Genomic DNA, 20,891 nt, shown 5'->3' with positions numbered 1-20,891 from the left:
ATGCAGCAGTAATAGCCCTAATATTTACATTTAGAGGTTGAGGCAGGAGGACCTTAAGTTTGAGGCCAGGCTGGTATATATAGTAAAGCCCTGTCAAAATACCAAAATGGACAAAAGGACAGCTAGAATGTAAAAACAATCCACTGTAAACTGGACCATCTTAATTTGAGTGATATAATAGGAAAATCATTTTATTACAATACTTTCTAATACATAACTCACATGCCCGCTCTCTCTCTCAGGAAAGCATTAGGGAAAAAAATTGATGAGTATACTAAATACAGGACTGGAAAGCCATATATTCCAAGATGAAATGTCAATAAAGAATCACTTCAGGCTTAAGCCAAAGGAGGAAATAAAATGAGTAAAGAAAGGACTGGTATACAGCTAAATGGTAAGTGCTTGTATAGCATTTGTGAAGCCTTGCGTTCTATCCCCACCATGGAAAAGGAAAGCGTTAAGCTTATGAAAGGAATCTGATCATAGAATTTCATCAATAATAAAAAATGTAACTGGAAATCTCAGTTAATACTAATAACAAAATTCACCAATGCTGCAGGATGTGTAAAGCAATAAAAAGCACAAAAGTTAATGCCTCAAGTCTCAGGAAAGCAAAAGATACAAAAACACAGAATTGCTTTAAAAATGTTTGTGCCTAGCTGGGCTACCTACCTACAAACACTATCTCAAAATAAAAGTCACAGGCCTTTAATACCAGCACTTGGGAGGCAAAGGCAGTGGATATTTTGAGTTCAAGGACAGCCTGGTCTATAGAGTGAGTTCTAGGAAAGTCAAGGCTGTACAGAGAAACCCTGTCTCGAAAAACTAGTTACAGTTGGGCATTGGTGACACAAGCCTTTAATCCCAGCACTCGGGAGGCAGAGGCAGGCGGATCAAGGCCAGCCTGGTATACAGAGCAAGTTCCAGGACAGCCTCCAAAACAATACAGAGAAACCCTGTCTCGAAAAAGCAAAAAAACAAAAAACAAAAAAAAACAAAAAAAAAAAACAAAAAAAAAAACTAGTTACATATATTTAGTCAGGAACCAAGAAATTAATTGTATGACAAAAATATTTTTGATAGTTTGAAAACCCCTTATGAATTAATAAAATAGACAATAGAGCTCCTTTAGTTAGAAAAGCTCTATCAGGACAACAGAGCTATAGACTTTGGACCACTGTCCCTAAAGATCTCCTTTGTCTTGGACTCCTCGGTACACAAATGTACAAGAGAATGGCATCCTCATGTAACCCAGGGTAGCTGAGAATGACCTGCCTGAGCCATAACCCCAGCTATTTTTTCAATGGAGAAACTTGAATCTGTTCCAGTTTCTCTTGTTTTTCTCATTAAGAAATGGCTTCTGGCTGGGTACTGGTGGTGCACTCGAGAGGCAGAGGCAGGGGGATCTCTATGAGTTCGAGGCCAGCCTGATCTATAGAGTGAGTGCCAGGACAGGCTCCAAAGCTACACAGAGAAACCTGTCTCGCAAAACCAAAAGGAAAAAAAGAGGCTTCTGAAGCTGCATGTAATGGTGTAGGCACTCAAGGTAACAGCCGCAGGGGGATCTCTATGAGTCTGAGTCCTACCTGGCCTACATAGTGAGTTCCAGGACAGCCAGAGATACACAGTTAGACCCAATCTCCAAAAAAAGTAAAATAAATAGCTTATGGGGACGTAAAGATGGCTCAGCAGTTAAAAGCACTGGCTACTCTTAATGGAGGGTCAAGATTCAAGTCCCAGCACCTACAAAGCATCTCATTACTGCAACTCCAACTGCAGGGGAATCTGATGTCTGCTTCTGGCCTCCACAGCACCAGGCACAATTGTGGCACACATACAGACAAAACACCCATATACACACAATAATTTTTAATTATAAAGGAGACATGGCCTATTTTTGTATGTGTATTTGTGTTGTGGATAGAAAAGTAAATGTTTAGTGGATGCAAAGAGCATCCTGGAGTTTATTTTTAGACTGTTTTTTTTTTAAAAATGTGTATGAGTGTTTGCCTGCATGTACATATATGTACAGCAGTATGTGCCAGAAGAGGGTGTCCTATATCCCTTGAAATTGGTTGTCATTTCAGGTGTTTGGAACCAAACCCAGGTTCTCTACAGGAGCATCATGCTCTCTCAATCACTGAGCCATTACTCCAGCCCTTGGACTTTTTTATCCCTAGTACCTAAAATAGAAAAAAATCAGAAAAGAGATGAAAATATGACTTGAAATCATTTATTTCATCTTGCTGTGCTGTTGTATACACTATTTAGTTAAAACAAAAAGAATGATAAACAAATAGTTTTAAGTACATTCAGTTTGTTTTATTTAGTATAGAACATAAAATTCCACTATTAGAAATTCTAGGTTCCTGTGTTGCTCTCCTCACTCCAAAGCAGTGAGTTAAGTCTAACCTCCTCCATCCTTTGTTCATAAACCACACAGCACATGTTAACTGCTGTATTGCAAAAAGTAAAATATCTAGTGAATAATTTTAAGCCTCTGCAAATTATATTCAGCTTTTGGTTTTCCGAAGTTTCAAGTAAAAAAAATTAAGTATTACATATTAATTGACATATAATTAAATATTTTCTTCTCCTCAAGCTCCTACAGCCTTGGTAGAAATTAGCTCCATTTTAAGCTACAAAGAGAATCTCAATAAGGTTTGGTGTACTGACACAATTAATACACAACATAGTCACATATAAAAATACTATAGCAAACCTCACTTGTACCGTTGTATGAACTACAATTAAATTGCAGCAAGTATTTTTTAAATGCAAGCACAATTTCAGATGATTGGAAATTTTAATTAGAAAACAAAATCCATATAAATCACTTTTTAACAACTTTCAAATCAAAGAGTGGGGAAAGAAACACATTCAAGCCTAGAACACATATGCATGTGTTAATTTATAAGAATTAAAATAAACTAAAACTGATAGATCAGAAAGACTACTGACCCCCGATACAAACATATAAGACTTTAAGGAGGAGAGGAGCCAGGGAGTCCAGGGAAGCAGCTGTTCCAGTGGAGGCATCAGGTACAACAGGCCGGCTTCTGGGCCTGTGTTCCAGTGCCTGGGGATCGCCTGGGAACTGCATAGAGCTTCCAATCCTGGTGGGAGCCAAGCACCCCAGACTCCGGGTCTTCTCTCCCACCAACGAGACCAGAAAACCAGAGGAGCCAGGGAGACCAGGGGAGCAGCTGTTCCGGCCGCAGGATCAGGGACAACAGGATCCAGCAAAGGGTCCAGGGGACCAGGTGGGAGGCTAAGCACCCCAGATTCCTGTTCTTCTCCACCCACGGGACCACAACGAGGACAAGGAATAGAAGAACCAACAGATTATTGGACTTGCTAGCACCCACCAAAAGGGAACTCTGGTCCCCTAACCACCAGACCAGTAATGGGCTCTTTCTGCACCCACTAGAAGAAGAGATGAGAAAGAGACAATACAAAAACACACTCAGCAACAGAAAAGCAAATATGACACCACCAGATTCTAGAGACCCCATACAAGCAAGACTCCAACATTCCAATGCGAACGAAGCAGAAGAGAACGACCTTAAAAGCACTTTCATGAAAATGATAGAGGCCCTAAAAGAGGATATAGGAAAATCCCTCAAAGAAAGGAAAGAGAAAACAAACCAAAAAATGCAAGAAATGGAAGAAAAAACAAACCAAAAAATGCAAGAATTGGAAGAAAACACAAACCAAAAAAGGCAGGAAATGGAAGAAGAAACAAGCAAAACATGCAAGAAATGGAAGAAAAAACACAGCAACAAATGAAAGAAATGGAAGAAGAAACTAACCAAAAAAATGCAGGGAATGGAAGAAGAAACAAAGCAAAAAATGCAAGAAATGGAAGACAAAGCAAACCAAAAAATGCAAGAAATGGAATAAAGAACAAACCAAAAAATTCATAAAAGGCAACAAATGGACGAAAAGATAAACCGAAAATTGCAAGAAGCAATGCAAACACTGCAAGGGTTGAAAACTGAAATAGAGACAATTAAAAAAAAAAAACACAATCTGAAGAAAGGCAGGAAATAGAAAAGCTGGGCAAACAGTCAGGTACTACCGATACAAGCATTCCCAACAGAGTAGAAGAGATGGAAGAGAGAATCTCAAGTGTTGAAGATTCATCAACCAAAGAAAACCTTAAGTCCAACAAATCCTTAACACAAAACATCCAGGAAATATGGGACACCATGAAAAGACCAAACCTAAGAATAATAGGTATAGAAGAAGGAGAAGAAAACCACCTCAAAGGGGCAGAAAACATATTCAACAAAATCATAGAAGAAAACTTTCCCAACCTTAAGAAAGATATGCCAATGAAGGTACAAGCTTACAGAACACCAAATAGAGTGGACCACAAAAAAAAGTCCCCTCGCCGCATAATAATCAAGACCCCAAATATATAAAGAAAGAATATTAAGAGCAGCTAAGGAAAAAGGCCAAGTAACATATAAAGGCAGACCTATCAGAATTACACCTGACATCTCCATGGAAACTCTGAAAGCCAGAAGGTCCTGGATAGATATTCTACCAACACTAAGAGACCATGGATGCCAGCCCAGACTACTATACCCGGCAAAGCTCTCAATCATTATAGACGGAGAAAACAAGATATTCCATGACAAAACTAGATTCAAGCAATACGTATCCACTAACCTGGCCCTACAGAAAATTTTGGAAGGAAAACTCCAACCCAAGGAAGTTAACTACAACCAGAAAAACATAGGCATTAGAGAATCCCTCTCTACCAACAGCCAAAAGAACAAAGGGGTGAACACACAATTCCACCAACAACAACCATTGCAAATCGAAGGATGAGCAATCAATGGTCATTAATATCCCTCAACATTAATGGCCTTAACTCACCCATAAAAAGACACAGGTTAGCAGAATGGATTCGAAGACAGAACCCTTCCTTCTGCTGCATACAAGAAACACACCTCACCCTCAAAGACAGACATTACCTGAGAGTTAAAGGTTGGGAAAAATTTTTTCAATCAAATGGACCCAAAAAACAAGCAGGTGTAGCAGTCCTAATATCTAACAAACTAGACTTTAAAATAAAAATCAAAAGAGATGAAGGAGGTCATTACATACTCATCACAGGTGAAATCCACCAAGATGAAGTGTCTATCCTGAACATCTATGCCCCAAATACAAAGGCATCCACATTCGTAAAAGAAACATTATTAGAACTTAAATCACATCTAAAGCCCCACACAGTTATAGTGGGAGATTTCAACACACCACTCTCACCACTAGACAGGAATACCAGACAGAAACTCAACAAAGACGCAAAGGGTCTAATAGAAGTAATTAGCCAACTGGGATTAACAGACATCTATAGAACATTTCAACCACATAAAAAAGAATATACCTTCTTCTCACCACCACATGGAACCTTCTCAAAAAATCGACCATATATTTGGCAACATATCAAACCTCAGCAGCTACAAAAAAAATTGGAATAACTCCATGCATCTTATCAGGACACCATGCTTTAAAATTAAAATTCAACAACAACACAGATTGCAGAAAACCTACAAACTCATGGAAATTGAATAATGCTCAACTGCACCATTCCTGGATCAAAGAAGAAATAAAAAAGAAAATTAAAGACTTCCTCAAATTCAATGAGAATGAAGACACAACATACCCAAACCTATGGGACACTTTGAAAGCAGTGGTATGGGGTAAGGTCATAGCACTAAGTGCCCACATGAAGAAACTGGAGAACAGTTATACTAGAGAATTAACAGCACAGCTGAAACCTCTAGAACACAAAGAAGCAAACTCCCCCAGGAGGAGTAGACACCAGGAAATAATCAAATTGAGGGCTGAAATCAATAAAGTAGAAACTAGGAAAACAATACAAAGAATCAATGCAACGAAGAGTTGGTTGTTTGAGAAAATCAACAAGATAGACAAACCTTTGTCCAAATTTACCAAACAGCAGAGAGTGAACATGCAAATTTTAAAAACCAGAAATGAAAAGGGGGACATAACTACGGTCTCTGAGGAAATCCAGAGAATCATCAGGTCATACTTTGAAAACCTGTACTCCACAAAATTTGAAAATTTAAAGGAAATGGATGACTTCCTGGATAGCTATCACTTGCCAAAACTAAATCAAGAACAGATAAGCAAGTTAAATAGACCTATAACCCCTAATGAAATAGAAGCAGTCATCAAAAGTCTCCCAACAAAAAAAAGTCCAGGTCCAGATGGCCTCAGTGCAGAATTCTACCAGAAATTCAAAGAACAGCTTATACCAATTCTTCTCAAAGTATTCCACACAATAGAAGAAGGGTCTTTGCCAAACTCTTTCTATGAGGCTTCAATAACCTTGATCCCCAAGCCACACAAAGACACAACTAAGAAAGAGAAATTCAGACCAATATCCCTCATGAACATTGATGCAAAAATAATAAAATATTGGCGAATCGTATCCAAGAACACATCAAAACAATCATTCACCACGATCAAGTAGGTTTCATCCCAGGGATGCAGGGATGGTTCAACATACAAAAATCCATCAACGTAATCCACCATATAAACAAGCTGAAAAACAAAACTCACATGATCATCTCACTAGATGCTGAAAAAGCCTTTGACAAAATCCAACACCCCTTCATGATAAAGGTCTTGGAGAGATCTGGGATAACAGGGACATACTTAAACATAATAAAAGCCATATACAGTAAACCAACAGCCAACATCAAACTAAATGGACAGAAACTCAACACAATTCCTCTAAAATCAGGAACAAAACAAGGTTGTCCACTCTCTCCATACCTTTTCAACATAGTACTTGAAGTTCTAGCCATTGCCATACGACAACAAAGGGGGATCAAGGGGATACAACTTGGGAAGGAAGAGGTCAAACTTTCACTGTTTGCAGATGATATGATAGTTTACATCAATGACCCAAAGAACTCTACCAGGGAACTCTTACAGCTGATTAACACCTTCAGCAAAGTGGCAGCCTCCAAGATCACCTCAAGAAAATCAGTACCCCTACTATATACCAATGATAAAATGGCTGAAAAAGAAATCAGAGAAACATCACCTTTTACAATTGCCACAAACAACATAAAATACCTTGGGGTAACGCTAACCAAACAAGTGAAAGACCTGTATCGCAAGAACTTTGAATCTTTAAAGAAAGAGATTAAAGAAGCCCTCAGAAAATGGAAAGATCTCCCATGCTCTTGGATAGGATCAATGTAGTAAAAATGGCAATCCTGCCAAAAGCAATCTACAGATTCAATGCAATCCCCATTAAAATCCTAGCACAATTCTTCACAGACCTTGAAAGAACAATAATCAATTTTGTATGGAAAAACAAAAGACTCAGGAAAGCCAAAACAACCAACCTTATTCAACAAAGCAACATCTGAAGGCATTCCCATCCCTGGCTTCAAGCTCTATGATAGAAAAAGTTTGGTTTTGGCACAAAAATAGACAGGTAGACCAATGGAATCGAATTGAACACCCTGATATTAAACCATACATGTATGAACATCTGATTTTCGACAAAGAAGCTAAAAATATACAATGGTAAAAAGAAAGCATCTTCAACAAATGGTGTTGGCATAACTGGATGCTGGCATGTAGAAGAATGCGCATAGATCCATGTCTATCACCTTGCACAAAATATAAGTCCAAATGGATCAAAGACCTCAACATATATCCGTCCATACTGATCCTGTTAGAAGAGAAAGTGAGAGGCACTCTTGAAAGAATTGGTACAGGAGATAGCTTCCTGAACATAACTCCAGTAGCACAGACAATGAGATCAACAATTAATAAATGGGACCTCCTGAAACTGAGAAGCTTCTGTAAGGCAAAGGACACAGTCAGCAAGACAAAAAGGCACCCCACAGATTGGGAAAAGATATTCACTAAACCTCACATCTGACAGAGGGATGATCTCCAAAATTTACAAAGAACTCAAGAAGCAAGTCTCCAAAACACCAAAGGATCCAATTAAAAGGTGGGCTGCAGAACTAAATAGAGAATTTTCAATAGAGGAGTCTAAAATGGCTGAGAGGCACTTGAGAAAGTGCTCAACATCCTTAGCCATCCGGGAAATGCAAATCAAAACAACTCTGAGATACCATCTCATTACTGTCAGAATGGCTAAAATAAAACACCAAAGACAATTTATGCTGGAGAGGATGTGGTAAAAGGGGGACACTCCTCCATTGCTGGTGGGAGTGTCAACTGGTTCAGCCACTTTGGAAATCAGTATGGAGATTCCTCAGAAAAATGGAAATAAACCTACCACAAGACCCAGCAACTCCACTCTTAGGCATATATCCAAAAGATGCCCATTCATACAACAAGGATGTCTGTTCCACTAGGCTCATAGCAGCATTATTTGTAATAGCCAGAACTTGGAAGCAACCTAGATGTCCCACAACTGAAGAGTGGATAGAGAAAATGTGGTACATTTACACAATGGAGTACTATTCAGCAGAAAAAAACAATGGAATCCTGAGATTTGCAGGCAAATGGATGACACTGGAAGAAACCACCCTGAGTGATGTACACACAGTCACAAAAAGAGAAACATAGCATGTCCTCTCTCATATATGGATTTTTGACATAGATCTGGGGGGTGCCAGCCTACAATTCCATGGCCAGAGAGTCTGGGAAACAGAAACTTCATTCAGTGGCTGATGGAAAAAGAGGCAGACTCCCATGGTTAAGTACTGAGCTGAACTCAAGAAAGCCAGTAACAGAGAGGGAGGACTGATTACCAAAGGGATAAGACTGGGCTGGTTTAAACCCCAGAAATAGCTGACCTTACAAAGGTTAACTCTTGCCTGGGAATCCAGCATGGGACTGATCAAGACCCCCTAAATGTGGGTGTCAGTGAGGAGGCCTAGGTAATCTATTGAGCCTTGGAAAGCAGATCAGTACTCATCCCGAATATATACAAGGACTTTGGACTCCCATCCAACAATGTGAGGTGCACGCTCACCCTGAACTCTTGGGGGAGGGTCTAGGCCCTGCCCTGTATGAAATGACAGACTATGGACACCCTCATGGAGGGCCTCACCCTTCCTGGGAAAATGAGGGGATATTGGGGAGGGGTTGGGGGGGAGGGCACGGGAGGAGGGGAGGGAAAGGGAGAGGTACCTGGAACTGACTTGTGAAGCAACCTTGTTTCTTATCTAAATTTAAACTGAAAAATAAATTTTAAAAAAAAGACTTTAATGAGGATGATATATTAAATAGCTGTTAACTGGTAAATACTGAGCTGAGGAAAAAGTCATCACCCTTATTTCTAGATGAGATTTAAAGTTGAAAAATCAACGTATAACAATTCCTATTCTGTAGGTTAGCTATTATCAAAAACGCATAAATCAGCAAGCTGTTATGACTCATGCCTGTAATTCCAGCACTCAGAAGGCTGAGGCAAGAAGACTACAATGAGGCCAATCTGAGCTACAAATCTCTCAAAAGCAAAACTTAAAACGATTTTTCTTCCCCCAAGACAAACTGCAACAGAACAGAAAATAACTCAGGTTGCAGCTCAATAGTATTGTATACAGCTCAATGGTATTGTATACAGTCAACCCACAAAAACTCTGGATTCAATTCCTAGTGCCGCCATGCACACACACACACACACAGAATAAAATTTTTAAAAAACTCAAAAAGTGGAAAAACTGAAATCCATGTACCGGAAATAGAAATGTTAACTGGTACAGCCACTATGGTACAGTAGAGCAGTCCTCAAAAAGCAATGAAAGGAAAGATACTAAAAACAAAATATGCACATACCATGTTCACTGCATCACGATTCACAAAGTGAAAAGTAACTCAGGTATCCACTAACAGATGTAACACAAAAACTAGAAAAATTCAGGGCTGGAGAGATAGTCAGCAGTTAAAAGCACTGGCTGTTCTTCCAAAGGAGCAGAGTTTTGAGTGCCAGTACCCACCCTGTATTTCACAAGTATCTGTAACTCTAGTTCCAGGTAATATAATGCACTCTTCTGGCTTACTCACAGCATGCACGTACTGCAAACCTACATGCCAGAAAAACATCCATTCACAAAAAACAAAAATAAATCATTTTTAAAAAATTCCTGACTACACAGAGGAAACCCTGTCTTGAAAAAAAAAACCATGAAATTCTGATACATACTATAACTTGGATGAGCCATGAGGACATTATGATAATCCTAAAAACTAGTAAAAAAAAGACTCGAAATGTGCAACTCTAATGGGGTACACAGAGTAATAAAATTCAGAGAGAAAAGAGTTTTCAGGTACATGGAGCAGTTATCAATTTTTCAAGATGAAAAGACTTCTACAGATTGTTTGCAAAATGCTGCAAATGCACTAAAACAAATATATCGAACATTAAACTATATTTTTTGTTGCTGTAGTTTTTCAAGACAAGGTTTCTCCATGTAGCCTTGGCTGTCTTGGAACTTGCTCTGTAGACCAGGCTGGCCTCAACTCAGAGATCTGCTTGCTCCTCCTTCCGAGTACTGGACTCAAAGGCACATACCACCACCCCCTGGTTGCCAAACTATACTTTTAAAAAACAGATGTTTGGGTGTGGGGGCATATGCCTTTAGTTCTCGAACCTGAATGGCAGAGGAGGTTGATCTCTGAGTCCCAGACCAGCTTGGTCTACAGAGAAGGCTCCAGGCCAGCCAGAGCTACATGGTGAGACAAAATGATTCAAGTGATCAGGGATTATGGTATGCCACCCACTCAGAATCCAAGATTCTTAAAGAAGACAGTTTAGAAGTAGAATCCTGGTACCATGAACTGATTTCCAATATTCAACCTAAGGATTAAATTCCTGCTATTTAGAAGCTACTCAGGGTAGTTTGGAAGAGAGACTATATTTGCATATGTATACATTGCTTTTGTGGTTTCTTACTTTATGCTAACTAAACTTCATTGAGATAACAAAACACATCACATCTGTTTCAAGGCAACATGTATTTTCAACACTTTCATCAACTTCTTCATCCAACAATGATTCCATGATGATCCCGTCTGTAGTCTACTCCAAAGGTTATTTCTTTGAGACTTTTTATGATCTTTCTTGAGAATAATATGTAAGAGTTTACTGTATTTCTCCCCCTTCAACTCCTCCATCAATATAAATACTACTCAACACTGGAACAATGATTGCTATGAATCTATGATTCAAATCTAATCTTACTTTCTTTAGTATTTTTTTCTATCATGATTATCATATGGTACTTGTTAAAGTACATATTTAAACATCCTTTCTTCTTGCTACTCCCTAAGGACTGTAATTCACTCATTTTCTACTCTAACATACAAATAAAATACAGGAAGCTTCTTTTAATTTATCTACCATTAATTTAATCCCTCCAAACCCACTGTACTCACAAAATCAAAGACTGAAAGAAAAACATGTAAGTATCGGTAACTTGGACACAGAGTAAAGTCAATTTGAGGGGCTAATGTTATAGATCACTGGCAGAGCACTTACCTGCTATTTCAAATGGCTCATTCTGCATAATAAATGAAATAATAAATCAAAACTCACTAATTAACTCAACACCCTCAAATCCAAAAGATAAGAATGCTAAAGAATGCTTACAAGGCTATGTAGCTCATTGTCAAATGCTTACATAGTAAGCATAAGGCCATGCGGAGATACGACAGAGGGGAAGAGTGGGCAGGGAGGGGGGAGGAAGAAAATATGCTTATACACACAAATAAGTAAATAAATATACAAACATTTTGAAGAAAGATAAGGGCTTCTGTGGCATTACACTTCTGTAGTGAACCTGTAAGCATATATAGGTGGGCTGCCAGCTACAGTTTATTTGTTGCTGGAGAATGTAAGTACTAACTACAACACTTTTACAGCATGTGGGAGCCCCTGGGTTCAATTTCCAGTACCAGAGAAAGAAAAGAAGTCTCACTCCCTGTTACAAATTAATGTGGTCTGTACTGATGTGACTTACTTTATCATGCTTCTCATGGGGCTCTTTTAATTTTGGAAGAATATGGGTCTAATATTCTGTAGCCTAAGAGGTCAAAGTTGTGTTAAAATCTTAGGGACAGGGAAAAAAAAAAAAAAGAGAAGGTGTATCGAGCTGCCAGTGTGTTCGCAGCTACAGTGCTACCATACTTCACGACGATCCGAGGCTAAGGGCTAAGGATGAAAATAAAGACAAAGACAGCGGCTAATTCTTACAAGGAGAATGGCACTTATTATTACAAGAGTGGAGACTTATATACCAAAGGCAGGTATGGTGGAAAAACACCAAGGTCAGACGCCTATGTTCCCAGGACCCTCCCGCAAAGGGGTGGACCAAAAACAGGAATTAGATTTTAGACAATAAACAAGAACTTGCATGCAGGCCTTACTGGGAGGAGGGGATGAGAAATGTTTTCCTAAAAGCCCCTAGTAACAATCAGTCAACAAACCCCCATGGGGGAAGGTACAACAATAAGGAATGATAAAATGTCAGTAAGCCCAGCATTTGGCAGGTGTAGGCATGATGATCAAGAAATTCATGGTATTTGGGTCACTTATAAGTTGAACTCAAGGCCAGCCTGGTCTACAACTCCAGGGCAGCCAGGAAAGAAAACAAATCACTAAGACTGGGACTACAGAGAAAACTCAATCTTCTGTTCTCCAAGAAGATCCATGTTCAAGTCCCAGCAACCATATTAGGCAGCTTATAATCACCTGGCATTCTAGCTCCAGGAAATCTGATACCTCTGGTCTCTGCAAGCACCTCTGTATGCACCTCTGTATGCTCACTCTCCTCTCCTCTCCTCTCCTCTCCTCTCCTCTCCTCTCCTCTCTCTCTCTCTCTCTCTCTCTCTCTCTCTCTCTCTCTCTCTCTCTCTCTCATCTCTCTCTCATGCACACACACTCAGAAGATGAAAAATTTTTTTTTGTTTTTTGAGACAGGGTTTCTCTGTGGCTTTGGAGGCTGTCCTGGAACTATCTCTTGTAGACCAGGCTGGTCTCGAACTCACAGATCTGCCTACCTCTGCCTCCCAAGTACTGTGATTGATAATTTAAAAAAATTAAAAGTTAAACAAAAGCACATTCTGATTAGAAAAGGTAATTTAATCCTATCCTTTTGTTTTGCTTCATTTTTGACAGTACTGGGGACTAAATTTCATACATGCTAGATAGGTAGGTTAACAGTGAGCTCCATCCTCAGCCCCAAAAGAAACAATTAAATTCCTCATATATTAAAAAAGAGGGAGATGGGGAAATGGCTGAGGTTAAGAGAACTTGCTGTTTTTTCAGTTCCCACTACACACATGAGGCTAGCACACACATGTAACTACAGCTCCAGATGACCAATGGATCATACATCAACATTTACAGGCACAACAGAAAAAATAAAAATAAATCCTTTTGAAAGAGGATGGTGAGGTAGCTAGCAGATGAAGGAGCAAATTTAAATCCCCAAGACCTGCATGGAAGGAGTCGGCTGTACTCCAACCTCCAAACACATGCCCACATAGCCCAGCAATAACTTTTTTAAATTTATAAAAAAAACACAAAATACATATATATTATTGATAAATAACTAAAACATTGCATGAAATCTGGTTTACAAAGCGCTTTTACTCTCACCCAATGCCCACTTGAGTAAAATGAAACAGAGGCTTCTATGCACACAAAATGTCCTACCTACACCCAATTCTTTCATGACCCAATGAAGTCTGAAACCTAAAGTCTGGTATAGGGGCTCACAGCTCTGCTCTGAGCAACCAGGAGGCATGTATGTCAGAGGCAGGAACACATGTACAAGCTCAGCCTTGACTACACAAAAGATGCTGTCTCAAAAATAAACAATAAACAGCAGGATGGGGTAACACACACCTTAATCCCAACAAAGGCAGGCAGATCTATGATCTGTGAGGCTAGCCTGATCTACAGTTTCAGGCCAATCAAGGTTACACGGAGAACCCCTGTCTCAAAAAGTAAACACATAAATGAATAGATATAAACAAACAGTTAGGAAAATAACAAGTTCAAAGCCAGTCTGGGCTACCTTGAAAACTGAGTATATCAGTCCAGCATGGTTGTGAACACCTTTAATCCCAGCACTAGGGAGGCAGAGGCAGGCAGATCTCTGAGTTCCAAGACAGCCAGCGCTATACAGAGAAACCCTGTCTAGATTAAAAAAAAAAAAATGGGTATGGGTATGACTACTGGAAAATTACCTGGATATCAGACATTAATCACATACACACAGCATTTTCATGCAATTCAAATATGAGACAGAAAACAAAACTATCAATTCTGTGCTTCAAATCCTTCCAGTTAAATCAAAGCCTTTGGAAATCTAACTCTTAATCCACCACATTTCAATTACATCAAATCTTTAAAATGTCATCCTGAGCTTACTGGGAGTGTTGCCCACCACAGAGCCTGAAGCAGTGAAAGGTTGGTTTCCCACTACCTATCAAATTCAAGGCCAAACTGGGCTATCTATATAAGACCCTGTCCCAAAGGGGAAAAAAATTACAAGGTTATTTAAGGATAATTGCAAATAATCAGCCATTAATGTTACATTGCAGAGAAAGAGTAGCAAGTAAAAAAGATAAACAGATGTTTCACTAAGATGAAAGACCATGACCAAAAAGCAAGTTGGGCAGAACAGGTTTTATTTGGCAGGAAGCCAGGTCAGGAACTCACACAGGACAGAGAACTGAAGTCAGGAGCTGATGCAGAGGCCATTAAAGGGTGCTGCTTACTGGATTGCTCCTCCTGGCTTGCTCAACCTGCTTTCTTTTTTTCTTTTTTTTTTTTCTTTTTTTTTTTTTTTTTGGTTTTTCGAGGCAGGGTTTCTCTGCATTGTTTGGAGGCTTTCCTGGAACTCGATTTGTAGACCAGGATGGCCTCGAACTCACAGAAATCCGCCTGCCTCTGCCTCCCGAGTGCTGGGATTAAAGGCATATACCACCAACGCCCGGCTCAACCTGCTTTCTTACAGAACCCAGGACCATTAGCCCAGGGGTAGTACAATACACAATGGGCTGGGCCTTCCCCCATCAATCACTAAACTTAAAAAAATACCCTACAGGCTTGCCTACAGACTGATCTACAGCATTTTCTTTTCTTTTCTTTCTTTTTTTTTTTCTTTGTCGAGACAGGGTTTCTCTATGTAGCTTTGCAGCCTGTCCTGGAACTAGCTGTTGTAGACCAGGCTGGTCTCAAACTCAGAGATCTGCCTGCCTCTGCCTCCTAAAGGCGTGTGCTACCAAAGCCTGGCTTTACAGCATTTTAACTGAGGTTCTTTCCTCTCACATAACATTAGCTTGTGTCCAGTGCATATAAAACCATCTGCACAGTGGGTAAAAATACATGCTAATAATCTTTCTGGCCACGCTAATTTAAAAGCTCTTGAAATACTGTTTGCCATTAGAAAAATGTTATTGAGCCGGACATTTCTGAGAATGAGCCACAAATTATATTATTAGACAGTTCCTTTCTCCTTTTTGTTTCCTTTTTTCTTTCTTTCTTTTCACTATTTTTGAAATAGGCTTTCTGTGTAGCCTTGGCTGTCTAGAAATTTGCTCTGTAGACCAGGCTGACCTGGACGCCACTGAGATCTGCCTGCCTCTGCCTTCCAAATGCTAGGATTAAAGGGGTGTGCCTCCACCCCCCCTCCGGGCTAGACATTATCTTTAAGCATCTAACTCACAGAGATAGAGGATCAGAGGTGTGTCAAGCCTGAACCATGGCTGAAATCCTAGCACTGAGGCAGAGGGACTGCTTTGAGTCCACTGTCATACTGGGATGCACAGTGAGTAGCAAGCAGACTGGAATACAAGAGATGCCAGGAGTGGTGACACGTAGCTGTAATCCCAGCACTGGGGAGGCAGAGACGTGAAGACAACGATTTCAAAACCGGACAGTCTACATCGTGAGTTTCACAGCAGCTCAAAGCTACACAATCAGATCCCGTCTCAAGCAAAAAGAGAGGGGGAGGGGAGGTTGGAATCTAAAAGAATATTAAAATGAATGAAAACCCGTGATCAAATTAACATCCTCGAAGTCGACCACTCGATAGGACTGCCTCTCAGTAGCCATTTTGACCTAGGACTCGTGTAAACTAGGCTTCCAGCGTCCATTGTGCTGTACTGCAAGAACTCCCACAAGGGAAATAACAATGGAGGCATGCTCGGATGGCAGGCACTTGGTGTCTATGGCAATACCCACGCTGATCGTACTTCAAAGGAACCTCAGAGGCAATGTATCAATCTGTGTAATACTGCGAATTTCTCTTGTCCGTCACCTTCGGATGCTGTTATCAGTTTGCAACATTTTAACTCACCTGTTTTTTCAGTTACATCTGAGTCTGGGGTGTTTGCCCTGCTAACTTCCCCTTCAGCATTCTCCTCTTCAGCACTAAGAGAAATTGGTGATGAAGGACCGGGCTGGGAAGGCTGAGGGGCTGCTTCGGGAGCTTCCTCACTCTTATTCCTTTTCTCAAAGCGAAAGCGGTCCAAGTTGAAAAGATTCATATTGAGAGAAAACCACCTCCCTGACGGGGTTGACAGCTTTCAATGAACTTAGCTGCAGGGGAAGGAAGAAAAAAACAAAACAAAAAACAACCGGGGATGAGGCCGGGCAAACACGGAGCAACACAAAGCCGCCACACTTGGCTCCGAGAGAAAGGGGGGTCGGCACTCATGCCGGGGCCCGGTTCCGGCTGCGCTTTGTTAGGCCGTACGGTGGCGGCGGGAGGGCGGCCGGGAGTCCCTGCCAGGTGCCCGTCGCGCCCCCGCGTCGTCGCCCCGGCCCACGCGGTCCCACGAGCCAACCCTGGCGGTCCTCACCCGGGCCGCAGAGGCGCGCGCGCGCCCGCCCGCCCGCCTTCCCGCCGCGTCGCCCGCCGCCTCCACACAGCCCGCCAGGCCCGCGCCTCCGCCGCCGCCGCCGCGGGAACACAAAGGGCCGAGCGGGGAGCGGCGCTCCGGCCGGAAGTAGACGCGGCGAGGCCCCCGCTAGGAGGAAGCGGACATGCCTGCGCGCCTCCGAAGGGAGCCCGCCCGCCAGTCCGCCCGCCTACACTTACAGCCTCACGAGCTCCGCGTTGTAACAAAGGTGGAAAAGAGCAAGCTAGAATGCCTGGCGGGAGGCGACGGTAGCCCTGCCGGGACCTTCCAAGACAGCGCCGAGCGGGCCACCGAGCGCGCAGTGATGACGCAACACGCAACCCGGGCCCTGTGCTTCCAAGCGTGGCGTGTTCAGAAAATGTCTGAGTGCCTGTTGTCATGGTAACTTGTATCTACCTCGGCTAGGTTCTAAGGGTGTGATTGTTCCGTGGTTCCATTTCTCCACGCTAGCTAGCTACAGAGCCAGCCGGACAATAACAAATGGCGTAATGTATAATTACTATGTAGTTTGTATGCTATGTTCCACAATGTCAGATATGTAATTTTTCACTGTAATTGTGTTTGTCATTTTGGACCTGACGATGTTGTAATTGTGTGCCCTCAATCACTTTAAGGTGATTTTACAAAACAAAACCGCTGAGGCCTGTCTGCCGAAGTGGCTAAGCCAGTAAAGGCGATTGCTGCCTGATGAACCTGAATTCGATCACCTAGACTCGTATAGTGAAAGGAGAGAACCAGTGTCCTCTGCCTTCCACATGTGCTCTGTGACATGACACACCCGCACACATGCACATACATACATGAAAAGCTTCTACTCCTCAATAGGCCTGTCTGCCAATGCAGCAATCCAAATCAAGCCAAATTAGGAAAAGCCCATCTTTAATGGATAAAAAGCTCCAGGATGGCCTTTTAGACACCCAGAGAGGAGAGGGGAAAGAGACCAGAAAACCACCCATCTAGTGTCTGCGGGGCAGTTTAAATACCCTGTGGGCGTGGTCTTGGATATTTCTGCGGGGAGGGGTCATCATTTGGTGGGCTTTCTAAGATGCAGCAGGGTTTGGAGAGAGACAGGGGAGGGGGACTTGGATGGAACTTCCACCATAATATCCCAGATTCTTGGGTAGATGGATGCCTATCCATGTCTGGCTTCTTCCTGCTGGGAGGGGGAAAGTCAGGAGTTGGTGGGCTCACGATCAGCGGGAGGTATGGGTGGAGAACCATCTCGTTAGCTGCCATCATGGAAACTCAGGCACCTGTTCCTTGAGGTGAACAAACAGATCATTACCGCCTGCCCCAATTGTACGGACAAAGGTGAATGGGTCAGGCAGGTAAACAGGCCCTTCTTTTCCAGTTGTTGGGTTAGGCTTCCACTTAAAGCTGGAGAGGGAGTACCAATGGTGCAGTTCCAGGAACCTGCAAAATAACCTAAAAAAAAAAATGGATGGGGCAAAAATGGGTTCTAGAGACTGTTTTTATCAGACCAGATTTCTTGATATAGAAGCAGAACGTCTCCCAGGAAATAGCAGGTGTCTGTAAGACAGCTGGAACAGATTTACATCTTGGTGTTATATATAGTACAAGGCTATGGCTTTAGGCTAAAAGGCATGAGCATTTTTAGAAGACAATCTGGAAATTTAAAACTTTGAACCTCTGAAATCTGTTAATCCTCCACTACGAAACATATGAAAGAGGCACACCTGTCTGTGCTTTTAGCAGGAAACAAAACTAATGAACTAATGAGCCATAGGCAGCCTAGTCATCAAATGCCATCGGATCTGAGAGGGATAAGTAGGTGAGCAGAAGTGAGACAGGTTTTTCAGCTAAAGTAGTTTTGATGAAAAGTGTCTGTACCCCATAAGCCTCTGCCGATGCAGCAATCCAAATCAAACCAAATTTTAAGCCGGGCGTTGGTGGCGCATGCCTTTAATCCCAGCACTGGGAGGCAGAGGCAGGCGGATCTCTGTGAGTTCGAGACCAGCCTGGTCTACAGAGTGAGTTCCGGGACAGGCTCCAAAGCAATACAGAGAAACCCTGTCTCGAAAAAAGAATTCTAAAAGCCCACGTTTAATGGATGCAATGCACCCAGTTGATCTTGGTCTTCCAGCCCCGGAGAGAGGAGACGGGAAAAAGATGAGGTTTCAAAAGCATACACCATTCCCTTCCACCACTACCCCCATGTTTGCACAGGCACACACTCTGTCTCATGGTTCTGGAACAGACATAAGCTCTCAGCTGCTGTTCTAGCACTGTGCCTGCCTGCTTGTTGCCTGGCTCCCCACCATGAAGGTCATGGACTCACCCTCTGAAGCTGTAAGCAAAGTCAAATTAAATGCTTTCTACTACCTTGGTAATGGTGGCGTTCACTCCTACAGGTGTCTCTTAACACAGAAAAGTAACTAAGATACATAACGTGTGTCTTAGTTAAGGTTTTTATCAATGTAAATAGACACCATGACCATGGCAACTCTTATAAGGAAAACAGTTAATTGGAGTGCTTTGCTTCCCATTTCAGAGGTTCAGCCCATTATCCTCATGATTCGGAGAATGGAGATGTGCGTGCATGTGTGGTGCTGGAGTGGAGAGTGCTATTTCTTGACCAGAAGGCAGAAAGAAGTTGACTGACAGTCAACCGAGAGAAGCTTGAGCAAAACCTCAAAGCCTGCCCCCCACACACAGCGACATACTTCTTCCAGAAAGGCAACACCAAATCGTGCTGCTCCTTTTCAGAGCCATTTTCTTTTGAAAGGGGCAAACAAAATGCAAAGGCTTCACTTCTAATGACTCACACTGTCGAGAAACTGTGTAAGTATGGCAAAGCCTTAAGTTCCTATTCAACTCTTATTATTCATACTAGAGAGAAATTATATAAGTGTAAAGGTTGTTTTAAAAAAAAGCCTTCAAAACAAACCCAGCCTCTAGTTCTTGTGTTATGAGCAAAACTCCAAGACACCTTCCTCTTAGTACCTGGAAACTGACAACAAACCACCTCCAAGAGACAGACAAAGCCATAAAAACTACAGAATGCTCCCTCCCAGCACCAACCAATGAGAACAGGCTACCTGCAAGCAACAGAGTCATAGAAACCACCACATGTTCCCATCTGTAGACAACCAATCAAAAATGCTAATAAAACAGTTTCCCTGACTCAGGGAAATTCCCTTAATTGTTCCCCAAATGTCAACCAATCGGGATCTGACCCGTGCTACTCCTACTAGTATAATCCTGTGATTTTTGTCTTTAAAAACTTTTACAATAGACTAGGTAGACTCCCTCTCTCTGGGGTCTGCTGTCATGGTTGGATGAAACAATAAACCTTGATTTTGCAGTTCGGTGAGTCTGTCTCTCTGGTGGTCTTTGGGGATCCATTCAAACCACCACATTCCACTGATTGGCCCTTGTGACTTCCTTGAATTTAGTTTACCCCTTTCATCCCTCCTCTTCTTATGGGTAACCCAATCCTGGGTTACTAGTGGACAATTTTTATTGTTATCTTGTCCCCTGTGTAAGGGAGTTTTCTTTTTGACTTAGCATCTCAACCAGGGAAAAGGAGTGTCGTATTCTTTTCTGTGCTACTTCCTGCTGACTTTGGAGTATCATAGTCAGGGAGTCCAAATAGGCTGAAATACTAGTCAAAAGCAAAGAGGGAATTTAGGCAGTGGAGTATTTATCAGAAGCATCTTGTTGGCAGACTCTCTTGAAGAAACAGGGAGTGTTTGCATTGGCTGGACTGGTTTACATTCACAGTAAGTTTAGAGCTTACAGCCTGTAGTCAGCAACTGATGCTTGGATGCATCTGTCAGAAACAGGAACCAGAAGTGGAAACCTATTTGAGGCATGTTTAAACTGGAAACAGAAGTTAAAACTTAATATACTGAAAGACCCCTACCCAGGGCCCCCTAGGAAAAGAAAAGCAAGGCCAGGCTGTTGCCTAATGAAAAAAAACCCAGACCAGGTCCTTTGCCCAGCTGGCAGAATGT

The 20,891-nt window shown here is 41.8% G+C and overlaps 1 protein-coding gene across 2 annotated transcripts in view; it reads right to left on the bottom strand.

Moving 5' to 3' along the window:
- The window catches only part of Smarcad1 (SWI/SNF-related, matrix-associated actin-dependent regulator of chromatin, subfamily a, containing DEAD/H box 1), a 72,058-nt gene extending 54,822 nt beyond the window's left edge, over positions 1-17,236 (bottom strand). The window contains exons 1-2 of one of the 2 annotated variants that reach the window (XM_013117751.3): positions 17,094-17,236; positions 16,350-16,591 (exon numbers count right to left, since the gene is read on the bottom strand). In XM_013117751.3, the coding sequence (XP_012973205.1) occupies positions 16,350-16,539 (190 nt within the window). In that variant the 5' untranslated portion in view covers positions 16,540-16,591; positions 17,094-17,236. Of the gene's footprint in view, positions 1-16,349; positions 16,592-16,854; positions 16,903-17,093 lie in introns of those variants that run through there. The other variant, XM_021230623.2, reaches the window with a different exon arrangement.
- Positions 17,237-20,891: the final 3,655 nt, after the last annotated feature.

Source organism: Mesocricetus auratus, unplaced genomic scaffold (assembly GCF_017639785.1).
Source record: "Mesocricetus auratus isolate SY011 unplaced genomic scaffold, BCM_Maur_2.0 Super-Scaffold_100676, whole genome shotgun sequence".
Classification (NCBI taxonomy): domain Eukaryota; kingdom Metazoa; phylum Chordata; class Mammalia; order Rodentia; family Cricetidae; genus Mesocricetus; species Mesocricetus auratus.
The sequence above is the reverse complement of the archived record's forward strand: the minus strand, read 5'-3'. Positions and strand labels throughout refer to the sequence as shown.